This window comes from Leptosomus discolor, chromosome 8 (assembly GCF_034619465.1).
Source record: "Leptosomus discolor isolate bLepDis1 chromosome 8, bLepDis1.hap2, whole genome shotgun sequence".
NCBI classification, from domain to species: domain Eukaryota; kingdom Metazoa; phylum Chordata; class Aves; order Leptosomiformes; family Leptosomidae; genus Leptosomus; species Leptosomus discolor.
In genome coordinates, this window is record NC_141398.1 from 40,320,723 (window position 1) to 40,335,658 (window position 14,936).

At 51.5% G+C, this 14,936-nt stretch overlaps 1 protein-coding gene across 1 annotated transcript in view; it reads left to right on the top strand.

Moving 5' to 3' along the window:
- Positions 1–14,936, top strand: part of LOC147414991 (axonemal central pair apparatus protein HYDIN-like) — a 52,296-nt gene that overhangs the window by 11,132 nt on the left and 26,228 nt on the right. Inside the window, exons 13-31 of the mRNA XM_086468820.1 lie at positions 74–313; positions 583–751; positions 1,297–1,488; positions 2,299–2,469; positions 3,074–3,247; positions 4,399–4,607; positions 5,102–5,251; positions 5,503–5,686; positions 6,173–6,318; positions 6,808–6,872; positions 7,566–7,731; positions 9,390–10,022; positions 10,509–10,721; positions 11,115–11,302; positions 11,477–11,659; positions 11,927–12,025; positions 13,364–13,523; positions 13,629–13,801; positions 14,268–14,466. Of these exons, the coding sequence (XP_086324946.1) occupies positions 74–313; positions 583–751; positions 1,297–1,488; positions 2,299–2,469; positions 3,074–3,247; positions 4,399–4,607; positions 5,102–5,251; positions 5,503–5,686; positions 6,173–6,318; positions 6,808–6,872; positions 7,566–7,731; positions 9,390–10,022; positions 10,509–10,721; positions 11,115–11,302; positions 11,477–11,659; positions 11,927–12,025; positions 13,364–13,523; positions 13,629–13,801; positions 14,268–14,466 (3,714 nt within the window). The remainder of the gene's footprint in view (positions 1–73; positions 314–582; positions 752–1,296; positions 1,489–2,298; positions 2,470–3,073; positions 3,248–4,398; positions 4,608–5,101; positions 5,252–5,502; positions 5,687–6,172; positions 6,319–6,807; positions 6,873–7,565; positions 7,732–9,389; positions 10,023–10,508; positions 10,722–11,114; positions 11,303–11,476; positions 11,660–11,926; positions 12,026–13,363; positions 13,524–13,628; positions 13,802–14,267; positions 14,467–14,936) is intronic.

The following is a 14,936-nucleotide window of genomic DNA, read 5'->3' on the forward strand; positions in this document are numbered from 1 at the left end:
GTGCAAGGGTTGAATTTGAGGCCCTGTCACCTGGGACTTCATGAAGAAACTTTCTGCACTTCTCTCTTTTCAGAAGTCCTACAGAAGCGAGATGAAGATTAATGTTTGCCAGAGCAGCCAGCACCTCCACCTGCAGGTCTCAGGGCAGGGGATGGAGCCACAGCTGGAGTTCAGCCCCCCAGTGCTCGAGCTGGGACCATTGCTGCCATACAGCTGTGGGGCGGAGGGGACAGTGGTGGTGAAGAACCCGTGCGAGTTCCCCATTGAGTTTTACTCACTGGAGTATGATCAGCAGTACCTTGCTGAGGAGCAGGTGAGTGGGAAGGCCTGGTCCCCACGTGCATGCTCCCTTAGCTTCACAGCACTCCAGCATTCCCAGGCTCGTGCCAGGGCGATGGAAGCAGTCCCCAGGGCAAGGCCTGGTGTTAGCCAGCTGTGCCTGCAGGCTGTGAAGGGGCTTGGATAGTCCGTGTTGTGGGGAGGAAGGAACGAGGGAGAAGATAGGTTGGTGTGTGAGTCTGTTCATGTGATGAAGGTCCAGAAATGCATCCTGTATATGGTTTCTCTTCCCCATGCGCACAGATCCTGCGTCTGCTGAAGGACTACGATTGCCACAACACCTTGTTGCTGCCTTTGCGTGCCCCAGGTGAGAAGCTGCCCCCGGAGGTCCTGGAGTACTATCAGGACCAGAAGAGGATTCAGGATGAGCAGGCGAAGCCCAAGACTGGGGAACCAGCAGACCAGGGTAATGGTGAGGGTTTGGCGCTGGCAGTCCTGAATGCGAGCACAGTAGGGGGAGTCCAGCCCACATACCCTGAGCTCTCCATGGCCTCGTTCTCCATGGGAAGCCCATGCTTTTAGCAGCCACCTGTTCCCCAGCTTGGTAGCGGAATTCCTGGGTGAAAGTCTGTGGCTCGTAACACGCATCCTTTACCAGCCCTGAGTGCAGCCAAAGCAAGGTCATATCTGCCTGCCACGGACTGGAGAAATAACCAGTATGTCCCCTTGTGTCCCTCAACTACGAAGGATAGGATTGGATGAGTTCTTCAGCCAGTAGGACCAGGTCTAATATCACTAGCTATCTTATATTTGCTCCTTGCCAGCAACAAAAGCACAACCTCAACATTCCCATGAGAGCAGAGACAGCCTGGACAGGCTTCTCAATGCCTCAGGAGTCTCCCTCCTTGGGAAATTTTCAGTCTTTTGCATGTGGCCGTGCAAAGTGGCAAATAGCAAAGAGCAGATTGCTTGTCCACGTTCACCCTCTTCTTCCCTCTCCATGTACTTCCTCTTCAGCAAACTCTGAAGATGTCCAGTCTCTGTCAAATCAAGGAGGAAAACACTCTGCTGGGATCGTTCACACCATCTCATCCCATAGCTCAGTCGTTCCCTCCTCCATTTTTGGTGAAAGCCAGTCCAACAAGGTGGATTCTGAATCTGCATGTGGAGAAGAGGAGGAGGAAGGTGTTGAGAAAAGATGTAGGACAGGTAATAATCTGTTGTGGCAAAAGGGCCTCAGTGGAAAACTTCAGTGTCACCTCCATCACTTCACTGCAGCCTGGGGCCATCTTCACTCCTGTAGGCCCTGAATCCACTCTTCTTTATGAAGGCTGTAGGATCCCAAGAAGAGTCTAGGGCAGGGACAAGTGAGAGGCCAGGGAGGTTTTCCCCAGCTTTGCAAAATGAGCACCTTTGCCCCCAGGAGCTGCTGGGATCAGGATGATGCTGTTCCCTTTCCTAGGCAGGGCAGCACACTCTGTCCTGTGGGACATTGAAAGCTGAGGTGGCTTTCTGTGACCTCCTAAGGGCAGTGGTGGGAGCTCTTTGTAAATGCTGTTACAGTGAATTCAGAGCCCAGCCACATCTCCTGGTGTAGTATTCCTAAAGCACCCATCTTTTGGATAACTGCTTGATCCCCAAATGGAGCCTCTCCCTTGGAACTGTGTAAAATGTCCAGTTCTCCGTGTCCCCCCCACTTACTCAGCAGGACCCGGGACCAAACTCCCATGAGGACCGTGTTGACAGTTCATGGAAGGAGATTTGGCCCAGTCCTTCTAGGTATTGCTGGATGCTCGTTCTTTCCTCTTTCTACCGTCCCATTTACTATACTGTGAACAGGCACCTTCACCACTGTCTAGGGCAGACTCTGACCTGCACAAGCCTAGAGGAAGGGCATGGTGAGACCTTGGATGTGATGTTGGTTTCATCAGTCTCTTCTCCCAGGATCTGTAGGGATGAGGAGGATGGTCAGGGTCACAGGTAGGCAGGAGGCTGACTTTTCTACCCAATTCTGCACAGCAGAGCATCAGCAAAGCACCGCCAGCAGCAAGGAGGCCGTGGGAGAACTGGATGACAGCCCTGTCTATAGGGCCATCGCCCGACACCTTGGCATCGATAACTCTGCAGAAGGGCGCACAGCGCAAAACCGGAGAGCGATTGTTGTCATCGTCCATGGGGCACCCCTGACAGGTACGTAAGCCGCAGCCTTTGGCTGCAAGGAGGCGGGAAGCAGGAGAGAGATGTCCTGGTGAATCCTGGGGCTTGGTTGACCAGCTGAAATGAAGCAAGGTAAGCCACAGTTCTGCTGGCACATGAAATAGTCCGAGGCCTTCACCTAGCTGGTGCAAGTGGTGTGGCTTATCTGTACATTTAGGTTCTCATTCCCCCAGACAAGGTGCCCGTGTCCCTGTTCCTTGGGACCACACTGCCTAGTGCCCATACTAATCCCCAAACCATGCCTAGATGTTGCCTGAGGCAATGCCAACCTGCACAGGCTAATGAATGGTCTGAATGTTGGTGGGACAGGGCTTGAAACATCATCCTGGGCCCAGGGTTGAGGTCACTGTGAGGGGCAAAGTCCTCAGCTGAACATGAGGTGGAGATGATCCACCTGGCTCTACAGGACAACAATTCTGACCATGTTCAAGCTGCCTCCTTCGTGGTTATCGCTGAAGGGACACTTGCCTTCCAACCATCCTTAAGACTTTGAAAACCTCTTTGGGAGATTTTCAGAGCCTGTCCCTGAAAATGCCTCACATGCAAGTGTCACCGACTAGTCTTCCTCTCTCTCAAGGCAAGACGTCAGCAGCAGTCTCCCTGTCCAAACACTACAGCGCTGCCTGCTTGTCCATTGATGCTGTGGTGATGGAAGCAATCTCAGACAGGAGCAGCTTGGCAGGCCTCCGTGCCCGGGAGCTGTGCATCAGGGCTGCCATCGAGCAGGCCCGCAAGGAGACAGAGGATGCCGGTAAGGAGAAATGCTGGACGCAGAACAGGTCTTCAGAAACCTGCCATGACCATCCACTTCTCCTTGCTCCCGAGAAGGAAGTTTGACAGCCCTTGGATGTCTTATGGAACATAGGTGCAGCGTGTAGAAATGCAAAGCCATTTCATAAAGTATCTCTGGTTATTAAAAAGAAAAAAAATCTCTATTTTAAGGGCTCAGACAGGGGCACTTTTACTGCCCCTGGGCTTCTTAGCCAATGTTCGTTTTTCTAGAAGCAGTAAAGCACACCTGTATCTTTCTGAGTTTTTAATATTTCCTCAAAGCTGAATCCAGCTTGCTCCTTATGGCTGTCAGGCAGAACTGATGCCCACTTTAACAAGGGAAGAAGCCCTGTAAAGTGGCTCATTAAGCACTAGACAACTGACTTTGAATGTGGCTTCACAAACATGAGAGGAAGGGAAGAATAACCTCCCAGAGGAGTTTCAGATGAGAGACACACTGCAGATGAGCTCTTTTCTCCAGAGATTTTCCTGTATGTGCTCTCAGGTCACACAGCTCGTGCATGTTGTGCTGCTCTCCATGTGAGACCTGAGACTTTTAGGAAACTTTATTCAGTGGTTGGTGCCCAGAGCTCTGCAGGGTGAGGCCAGACCCTGGCTTTGGTGGGGGAAGTTTTGTGTTGCTCAACTTTGAACCTTGTTGGGTTAGGAGCTGGTGGAAGGAAGAAGGGTCTAGGTCCTGGATGGGATTATCCCATGAGGAGGATTTAGCTCCAGTGGAAATGGGTGCTGCGGCTGGGGCAGGGCTGTGTGTTACAGTGTCCACGTGAGAATGCAGGATGGGTGTAAGGTATGGAAACAATGGTCTTGCAGGAAGAATCGTTGCTTTTATCCATAGGGGAGCTACTGTGCAGTGTCACCTGTGTGCGCATTTCTTAGGAGGGACACAGGGCTGTGCATTAAAAACTCCCTGGTTTTAAAATCCAGTATCAGATGCTGTGCTTTATCATGCTGATAAGAGAAGCAAAGAAGGAGCTGCTTCTGGAGGGCAGTGCTGCTAATGCCCAGCAGGCTGGGGGATGAGTGCTGTGTCCCTACCAGGGCACAGGGCCATGTCCGTTGGGGTGGAAGGTGCCTGCTTGTTCCCCACTGAGCCATCTATCCTCTCCGCAGGTCAAAATGCAGATGCCTTCCTCAGCCCGCAGTTCAGCATGGAGGCCAAGCACAGCTCAGACCTGAACCAGTCCAGTTCTGGGGACAAAATCAACCTGCAGTCCGTCCGTTCCCAAGGCTGGGCAAATACTGCCACGGCCAAGAGGAAGACACATGGCCACGCATCCCAATCGCTGAAACAGCGTCTAACGGATCCAGCAGGCTCCCAGGTGAAGCATAATCCACGCTGGTTAATGCCCAGGACTTTTCTGTTGCCTGTGGGAAGTGAAGGGACTGCTTACAGAGCCTGGTGCAGGTGCATATAGTGCAGAGAGCCAGCTGGGTGGGCAGGATATGGCTTGGGGTGGCAACAAAACCCTGTGTTCTGGCAGAAAAACTCTGCTGGGTCTTAACGGTTTGTTGCCAAAGTGCAGTCCTGGCTAATGTGGCCGCAGGCAGCAGACAAAGCTGCAGGGTGCTGTGGCAGGGGCTGGCAAGCTTGGGTCTCTGCTGGCCAAGGGATGTACCCTCCAGGGTTGTCCCCTAGAGCTGTTGATCTGTGGTTTTGTTCTTGTTTCCTGCTAGTGAGAAACACCAGCTGCAAGCCCAGCAGTTGGAATTGTTCAGGGGTTTCCAAAGTGGTTTATTTTTCTTGTGGTGTTCAACATTGCAGGGCTCATCCAATTCTCATCTCAGCTCTCTCCTTCCCCGTGTTCCTGCACAGCGACAGCTGAGCATCACCGGCAGCACAGAAGTACAAACGGGCTTTATGAGCTGCGTGCTGCCTGAGGACCTGCTGGTGGCCATCCTCTCTGAAAGGCTGCAGGCACGTGGGGTGGGGGCAAATGATATGTTCCTGCTACAGAGACAGGCAGTGAGGAACAATTCAGAAAGGAGGAGGTCTGTATCTGCTGTTGGAGGGGTCTTGGGCTGTGTGTAGGGATCCTTGGATGAAGCTGCAGATGCCATAAGTTGGCAGAGCATGGGGAAAGATCAGAGCTTGTCTGAGCTGATGCACTTGAAACAATGATGGCTGGTGTCCTTTGACATTGGGGTTTACTGACTAGCTGAGAGCCCAGTGTGCACGATAGCTGACTTTCTCTTCCTTTTTGGCTTGATTCACAGTTGAGTGACTGCTACCAGGGAGTGGTGTTTGATGGCCTGGAGACCCTCTTCGCATGCAACATGGCATCTGCTCTCCTCTGCCTGCTCAAAGCTGTTGGAAATCGGCCGTATATCTATTTTGTGAACCTATTCCAGGATTATGCTTCCCTGAAAGCCAGGGAGACAGCTGCAAAAGAGCTGGAAGGTGAGACTTCTCATTTCTGTACCTCTCAATCTTCTTCTCTCAAGCCCTCAACCTTATCTGTGTGTATCTGTGTTACCAGCAGAGCTTGTAAGAAATGTTTTTATTAGTCCTTCGTCCTTCTGCCTCAGTATAGCCAGCAGTCAGCTCCCAGTTGTTTAAAAAACAGAAGAGCTGAGGCTGTAAGCCTTGCCTTAGTCTCTAATGTTAAAGCTTGGGCACAAGTGCAAGCTGTTGTGGCTCCATAACTGACCACCGGCCACCTGTCCATAACGCTGGTGCATGTGAGCCAGGTAAGTCATGGGAACTCACTGAGCAGTGACAGTTTGGGGGATTATCTGAATTTTGAAGCAGGGATATGTGCTCCCCAGTATCTTCTGGTAGGGCGATAGGCTGGGTCAAGGCAGAGCTGTGAATCCTTGCAGCTCACCTGGAACAGCAGGCTTCACTTGCAGTCGCTAATGATTTCTCCTCTGCTCTGTGCTGAAGAACGGGAGTGGGAAGAAGCTGCCAGGAGGGAGAAAGCATGTCTCTGGGAGATGGATGAGGAAGAGTATGATGCCCTCACTGAGGAGCAGAAAACTCAGTTTGACAACAATATACGACAAGTCCAGCGTGAGAGGAAGAAGAGGTCTGTAAGCCTTCCATGGGTGACTACCCAGGATAGTGTCCCCAAAGGGTTTCCCTGCTCCAGAGACCTTGATGGAGCTCAGAGGGGTTACAGAGCAAAGGACAAAAGTGTCCAGTTACAAGCAGCACAAAGATGGCCAGTTCCACCTTCCAAGTTCCTAACAGAGGAAAGACCTTCCTCTGGTGAGATGAGAACATCATCTCTCCATTTTAGCGGTAAGCCCTCAACTTAGATGCTGGCTGCAAGGAGCTAGTCTCTGTGCTTGACTTGCCGCTGCACTTAGAAGTGTCTCTAAGTTAATTATGTTGATTCTCATCATCTTCATACCCCCGTCACCAGAGGGGTTGTGGTGTGGGTTGGTGTGAGGCGTAGCTGTGCTGGCTTGGTTCAGATACGAGTCCTGCCATAGATGAAGTCCTTGCTGATTTCCCAGGGTTTTCCTTACTGAGTGACGCTAGCCATAAAAGCTAGTGTCTCTTAGGCTCACCTTCAGCTCCAGCAGCAGGTGAGCCTGGGAGAAGCTCTGATCCAGCAAAGCAGCCATGTTCAGGAGGATGGGTAGGATAAGTGTAAGCCTGTATTAATCCCCGCCTAAAACTCGGGGAGGGACTTGCTTAAAGCAAGCATTTCAGCACTTCTTGCAGTGCCAGCTGAAGTTTGTTTCCCTAGAAGGGTATCACTATGGCTGCTTCAAATTATGATTTCCAGGACAGGCAGCACAAGTCACAGCTGGGTTCCAGCAGGAAATCTGATTGTTGAGAGCCAGAGGAGGGGAGTTACTGCAGCCTTTACTTTCTAATCGATGTGATTATTCTCACTAAGGAGTGGGCTATGCCTGGGGAGAAGGGCTGGATAAGCCAAGTAAGTATTGGTGCAGGAGTAAGTAAAAGTGATTTGTGAGATGGTTTACACTGGGAAATCGAGAGGGCTTCAGGCATCAGTGCAGAGTGATGGTGGATCAGTCTTCAACAGTGTGCTGCAGGTGTCCAGGTGGACCTTATTGGAGAAGCAGCACAATTTGGACCTTATCACAGCAAAGCTTAGATTTGGCTGGCCCTGGATGTCCCCTCCCACCTTTCCTCACTTTGGATGTTTCCAGCCTCCCCAGGTTGAGGGAAGTCCATGGAGATGATCTAAAGGTTCTGTGTGCCCTCAGGGTCGATGGATGAAGTGCAGAACCAGCTGGGATTACAGTGAGCCCAGATTTCTGGTGGTGACACTCAAGGTTGTTTTCTGTTTGTCATGCTGAAGGGAGATGGAGCAGCTGGCTCAGGAGCTTGAGGAAAAGCATCGGCAGGAGCTAGAACACTTGAAGGAGGAAGAAGAGCGGAATAAGTCATCTAGGCAGGGGAAGAGAGAGCTTGGAAAAGACCAAGATAATGCTTCAGGGAAGAAAAGCCAGCCTGGAGTCAGGCAGGTAGGTGGTTGTGTTTATAGATGAGTAAAAGCCCTGGGGACCCTCCAACTGAGCTGTGCCATTCCTGAGAAGCCAGCAGCCACATGCAATGCTGGGGACAAGTACCTGGACGTAACATGTGGGGCTGTATTGGGAAACAACAGCCGGTGCTTGATCATGCTACTGCTTCACCCAGGATGTTTTCCCATGGGTTTGTTAGTAGAGCTGCTGTTCTAGGATCATGCTGCCTTTGAGTCATGGCTTCACCTAACTCCATACATTCACTGTGAAGCCCTAGATAGTTTTAGTCCGGCATTTCTGCCCACTCTGCATGTGACTTACACCTCTGAGACATGATGAGTCTGGGATGTGGTGTCTTTTCCTATACATCTGGCAGGAGATGCCACCAGGCCTTAGGTGTCTGTTAGCAGCCAGACTTCCCAAAGTGTCAGGGATGCTCAGCACACCAGAAACAAGCCCAGAGGTACTGCACAGGAGTAGGGATGTGTTTTAAGTTCCCTGTTTGGGTTGGGAAGCTGTTTTGTTTCTCAGCTGGTTTGCAGGACTCCAGCCTGATGCTGGAGAGTTTGGTTTCAGTTGAGCTAAACTGGGTACCAGCTGCGTTCTGAATTGGGATTTGTAGAGAACCTAGCACAGATCTTGGATGAGGCTTGGGGTGCTATTGCAAAGATCACTGTCCTACTGCAACTACCCCATGGTGTTCCCCAGGGGTCAGTACTGGGTCCAGTCTTAGTCAACATATTCATCAACACCCTGGCTGAAGGGACAGAGTGCACCCTCAGCAAGTTTGCTGATGACACAAAACTGGGAGGAGAGGCTGACATGCCAGAAGGCTGTGCTGCCATTCAGCGAGACCTGGACAGGCTGGACAGCTGGGCAGTGAGGAACCTCATGAGGTTCAACAAGGGCAAGTGTAGGGTTCTGAACTTGGGGAGGAATAACCCCCTGCACCAGTACAGGCTGGGGGGGGTTGACCTGCTGGAGAGCAGCTCTGTGGAGAAGACCTGGGAGTTGTAGACAAGAAGTTGGCCATGAGCCAGCAATGTGCCCTTGGGGGTGCATTAAGAGGAGTGTGGCCAGCAGGTCGAGGGAGGTTATTCTCCCCCTCTACTTTCCTCTGGTGAGGCCACATCTGGAGTGCTGTGTCCAGTTCCGGGCACCTAGTTCAAGAGGAACTACTGGAGAGAGTCCAGCAGAGGGCTACTAAGGTGCTTAGGGGGCTGAGAGACCTGGGGCTCTTTAGCCTGGAGAAGACTGAGGGGAACCTTATCAACGCTTATAAATATCTAAAGGGCAGGTGTCAAGAAGATGGGGCCAGGCTCTTTCCAGTGGTGTCAAGTGACAGGACAAGGGGTAATGGGCACAAACTGGAGCATAGGAAGTTCCTCCTGAACATGAGGAAAAACTTCTTTATTCTGAGGGTGGCAGAGCACTGGAACAGGCTGCCTAGGGAGGTTGTGGAGTCTCCTTCCCTGGAGATATTCAAAACCTGCCTGGGCGTGATCCTATGCAACCTGCTCTAGGTGAACCTGCTCTGGCAGGGGAGTTGGACTAGACAATCTCCAGAGGTCCCATTCAACCCCTTCCACTCTGTGATTCTATGATTTGAGTCAGTGCTTTGAAATGCTCACTGCTTTTTTCCTGCTCCTCCTGCCCAGAATATGAACACATCCACCAGCAACACCAGCGTGTCCACCAGCAACCAGTTGGATGCCACCGAGGGGGTAGACAAGAAGGGATTTGTAAAGGAGGATGCAGACTGTGCAGGTGACAAGGAAGATATGAAGAAGCAGAGCAAGATTCCCCTGATGGATGCCTGCCCAGCAGTGGTTGTGCAATCTTTAGACCCAGAACAGGGGGAAACCAAAGACGAGGCCCAGAGTGACAGTGAGAAGAACTTGACCCTGAGGTTTGAGATCTATGAGGCATCGCAGAAGGATGTAGCACGCATTTTGTCATCCTGGGACAGGGTTCAGGGTATCCTGCTGTCACCTCTGAATCAAGAGGAAGTGCGGCACCAAGAGGAAGACCAGCACCGGCATTTATCCAGCCGCAGAAGCCGGAAGAACAGAGAGAAAGAGCAGCTGGAGAAAGTGCGCCTGGAGAAGGAGCGGCTGGAAAAACTCAAGGCTCTTGAGGACACAAAGTTATCTCTGCTGGAAGGGGAAGGTGCAGAAGGGTCAGCCAGAGGTCAGGATGTCCGAGTGCCCTGCTTGGACATCCAGGTGCTGAGCTCAGAAGATGTCACTAAGATGATCTTGGAAAGCGGCAAGCTGCCAGCAGCAGAGCAGGTAAAGCCCTGTGAGGTTCAGATGCTGAGCCTGCTGTGGTCTGGGCCCTGGTGCATTGTGTCCCACCAAGTGACAATAGCACAGAGCCTTGTCCAGGCCACTGATGATGTTCCATAATAGCTCCACAGCAGTCACGTGGCTGGGGAGGTTCTCACCATCCCTCAGATAGGTGGAAAGAGGGAGTGCTCTCTATTCAAGCATCCTGTCTATTCAGAGAGTTTACCAGTCTGTAAATCATTAAAAATGGTCCCAGGGCAGGGCAGCTCATGGTCACAGTTTCCTTGAGCTGAGTCACTCAGAGGAGAGATTTCTCTCTGTAGGTCGTGGCACTGCTTTGGAGCCTGCCCACCCCACTGGACATAAAAAACCCCAAAACACTGTGCTCCATTTAAGTTAAAAAATCATGGCCAAAAGTTTAGTGTCTTTAAGGAAGTGTGAGGATGAAGGTGATGGAAGTATAAACAGAGTTTTCTCCTATGCTTTTAGATCCTTGATGACCTGGGACTGGGTCCCTCAGGGCCTCCCATTCCACCTACCACTTTTTACTCTGTGATCCACTACCCAGAGAAGCGGATGGCCCCTGCAGCTGGAGAAGCCCTCAAGCACTTCATCTTTGTTGTGCCAGGAGGTGCTCCTGCAGAAGAAGAAAGGAAGGATCCAGAAAGTCTCATGGATGCCCCCGTTGTGCCCGCAGTGAAGGTGCCAGGGCAGAGGCCAGGCTAGATGGGGGGGCAAGTGGGATGGAAAAGGATCACTGTGGAAGGGCAGTGAAGACATGATGGGGCTCCATGTCTGCAGGCAACCTTTGTGTCTATCCAAAAGAGACAGGGCAGTTCTGTAAGATGAGAGAAAAAAAAAAGCACCTAAAACCCTCAACTTCCCTTGAGGAGAGGGTGCTGGGCAAGGAGGGGTCCTGGGCAGGGACAGGTGTCATAGGCAAAACAAAGTCCGATAAGGAAGACCAAGTCCATGGGCAGATGTGGTTGGTTTAGTCTCTCTCCTGTTGAACAAACGTGCAGCTTTCTTTCCAGGGTGGGGATGTCTCGAGGCAGGTCTCACCTATCTCCTTTTTCTCTCTCCCTTGGTGCAAAGATGCCGGAGAAGCAGGTCACCCCAACCAGGGGCCAATGGAGGAAGCAGAAAGCCACAGGCAGCCGGGAGGCTGCGAGGGAGAAGCAGAGCTCTGGCTGGGGCAGGAGAGGTCTCCAGGGGTCAGACACAGGAGCACCCACACATTCCCCTGAGGTGCACACGGTCCCATCCCTGGGGAGCTCCATCAGGTGAGCTGTGAGGGAGGATCCCTCTGCTTTACAGCCATCTTGCCAAATGAGATTCAATGTCCCCAGCTCTGCAGGGACCCTCTGCCGGTCCCTCCATGGGATGGCGAGTCCATGACGCTCCTCCTTGCTCATTTGCTCATTAGCAATGTCTGAAGCCTCCTTTTTAATTGCCAGGCTGAGCAGCTGCCGGTGGATAGTGCCTGCCCGTGGCGAGGTGGAACTGACGGTCCACTTCAGCTCCATGGTGACAGGCCAGTTTGATCAGACCCTGCATTTTGAGATCTTGGGGACAAAGCGACTGTACCAGCTGCACTGCAGGGGCACCTGCCTGTATCCCACCATCAGCCAGGACCCGTGGTAAGGCTGGCCTGTGGGAGCCTCCCACACTGCTCCCCCCTGAACTCAGAGCCAGGGTTGCCCCTTGTACCCCAGTAACCTTCTGGCTTGGGCAGTGTGCTGCCTGAGCTGCCCAGCATCTCTTCCCGTGCTTGGAGCTGGGAACCGGTATTGGTACCTCAGCCACCAATAAGTGTTATGGCTTTCTGACCAGGTTTTCTACTTAGAGCGTCTCATGACTCCTCATTCCTCATTTTCTCTGCCCAGGCTGGTGTTTCCTCGCTGGAGGAAGAGCAAGGCAGATGATGACATCATCTTCAAGCAGTATGTCATGAACATGGGTGTCTTCCACTTTGGACCATTGCTGTGTGGGAAGTCAAGAGACCGGTACGTGCTTCCTGCACCGAGTGAGCATGCTGATGCGCTGTCTGCACAGAGTGAGATGTTGGGATGGGCTCTCCAGAGCCTTGTGCTTTCATGGACACGCTTGGAGACATGCTGCCCTGGTGGCACAATTCAGGGCAGGCCCGGGCAGAGGCCTGGGAGATACATGGGGCTGAAGGACCACGGATGTGTGAACTTGAGCAGATAACAGGCATGTGTCTTGGCGGTCCTGGGGAGAGATGGAGCTGATCTTGCTACCTGGTGGGTGCCTTGGTGGCCACAGCCACATGCTACTTCCAGCCTGAAGGTGACTTGGGGCAACTTGTGTCCCACCCCACCACGTCTCAGCTTCACCACCTATGAAATGAACTTTATGGTGCTTCTTTAAAGTGCTTTGAGCTCTAGGGGTAGACTGAATTATTCTGCTGATGGCTTTGTAAGCCACTCATTAATCTATAATATTAGTAAGACTTCATGATTTGACCTGCCAATATGTGTGTGGGGAAGGGGGAAACCTGCAGAGGAATAAAAATGGGAATTACACTTACCTGATCCTTGCTGCTGGATAAAATCTGCCTAAAAAAATTGTCATTGTAGCTGCTGGCATATTTCTATTTTTAACATCGCTTTTTGTTTTTTTAATATTAGAAATGAAGTTCTTGTCTTCCTGGGAGCTCTGGAGAGCTAGTGGTATTTTCACAATCCAAGGAGATTAAATCAAAACAGTTTAAAAACCAAAAGAGAATCTTTAGCCAGGGTGATGAATGGTCTAGGGTTTCTGTTTGGTTTTTTAACCCTTTAACTCCAAATTCTGTTCCACACCCAAGAGAAGGGACATTTGTTAAATTTAGCATTCCTCTTGGGAATTAATCCCTTCTATTTCCTTCCCTCAGACTTTGAGATAATCTGTAAAATATGAGGCAGTCTCATGACTTTTGAAAGAGAGAAGCTTAGCTATTTTTAAAACCTCTTTTCAAAAGTATTTCTTTATACCCTGTGGGGAAGGAAACCCAACAAAGAAGGGAGAAGAACCCATGTGCTTGGCGTACTTTTATTTTTCCAGGCACCTTTGAATTTATATTTTGTAAAACACTCTTTAAGTGACCTGTGCGTCGTCACACTCCTGGGATGGAGGCACCAAGTATAGGGGTGGACATCAAAGTAATGCAGGGATGAAGACATGTACTGTGGAACGTGCCCCTGAAAAGGATCCTTTTTCTTAGCCTGCTTGTTAGACCATGGTCTTCCAGTGCAGCCTCCCGCTGCGTGGACACAGTGCTTTTCTTGATGTGTGATAAAGGCAACGGTCGCCTCTGCAGCTTTTTCCCCTTTTGTGGACAGGTACAAGGCGCTGCACTCTCCCAGCAACTGCGAGAAACTAACCATCCTCAATGTCACCCCCTTCGACGCAGCAGTGCGTTTCTTCTTTGAGCACGATCTCAAAGCGAACACGTTCCTTTTAGACCCTCCCAGCATGAGGCTGAAACCTAACGAGAAGCAGGTAGGAGATGGGCAGGTAGAGCAGGCACCAGCAGAAGTGCCCAGGAGCTGTTCTTCCTGCTCATCGAATGCTCTTCTGTTTTTTCTTTTGTGGGGACGGGGCTAGGAGCTGAGCATTTGGGCATACCCCACTTCAGCTGGCCTCGTGGAAGACAACCTCATCTGCTGCATTCAGGAGAACCCAGAGCCAGTGGTCTTCCACCTGTGCTGCCAAGGGGTGCAGGTGGAGCTGGGGGTCAGCCCGAAGCAGGTGCATTTCAACAAGCTGCTTCTGCACAGGTCAGTCATCCTGTGGTCACTCTGCTGGGGAGACTGTCAGCAAGCTCCTCCTTCAGCTTCTCTTGCTGGCTGTGTGGCCACTCAGGTTGGAGGTTGGGCTAGCATCTCTCTTTCTCCCAGTGGTTCCCAGTCTCTTGCTCACCATTCTGTGCTGGCTTGAATATCCCATGACAGCCAGCACCTCTGTAGCCCCCCAGAAATCCTGTGTGATGAGCATCCCAATGCATTTGAATCTTGTCTGATGGTTCAGACAGCAATCCAGTTGCTCCTCCTTATCTCCTGTCTGTTGGATACACTTCTAAGACCAAGCTCTCCCCCAAGGACCTCACCTGTCAGGCTTGTGGCAAAGAGAAAACATTTAACTACAGTTTCAGATGTGTGGATAGGGCTGCTCCAAGTTGCATTCAGTTGCAAGGCTAGCATGACCATCAAACAGCTGGTGATGCCTGTCTTTGTGTCTCTGCAGGAAAGACAGCAAGACCCTGGTCCTGAGAAACAGCACCCCACTGCCTGTGGCTTGGAGACTTGGTGGGCTGGAAAACCTTGGCGAGGACTTCTCTGTGTCACAAGACAAGGGCATCGTTGGTCCCTGCACAGAGTTTGTTGTGTATCTGTATTTCAAGGCCACGAAGGCTCTCAGCATTAAGAAGATGATCCAACTAGAGGTGAGGGGGACTGTGCCCTCCCTGGCAGGGCAGGGCAGAGTGACGAGCCCTGTGATCTTAGGGATGGAGTCTGTGTTTGAAGATTACCCTGCAAAGAGGGCAAAAGGATGAGCCTTCATGAGATTCCTTTCTACCCCCTTTGCCAGGGGGTCCAGGCCTATAGCAGCAGGGGACTCACTAAAGGGTAATGTTTTGGAAACTAAGTGACAACTAAGGTGCTCCTGTAGCTGAGCTTCATGGGGCAAGTATGCTCTGGAGTCGGGAAGAGGTGTACCTGATTGACACAAAGGTGCTCTGACCCCAGCTGCTGCTGCTTCTGGGTTTGCCAGAACACACAGTGCATCCCTGAGCATCCACATCACCCCAGATAACTAGGTGCAGCCTCTGCAGGGCTTACCCTGCGTTATGAGGCTGCGTCCTGAGCCTGTACTACAACCACCTTGCTGCTGTGCATGATTGAATTGGTTGTC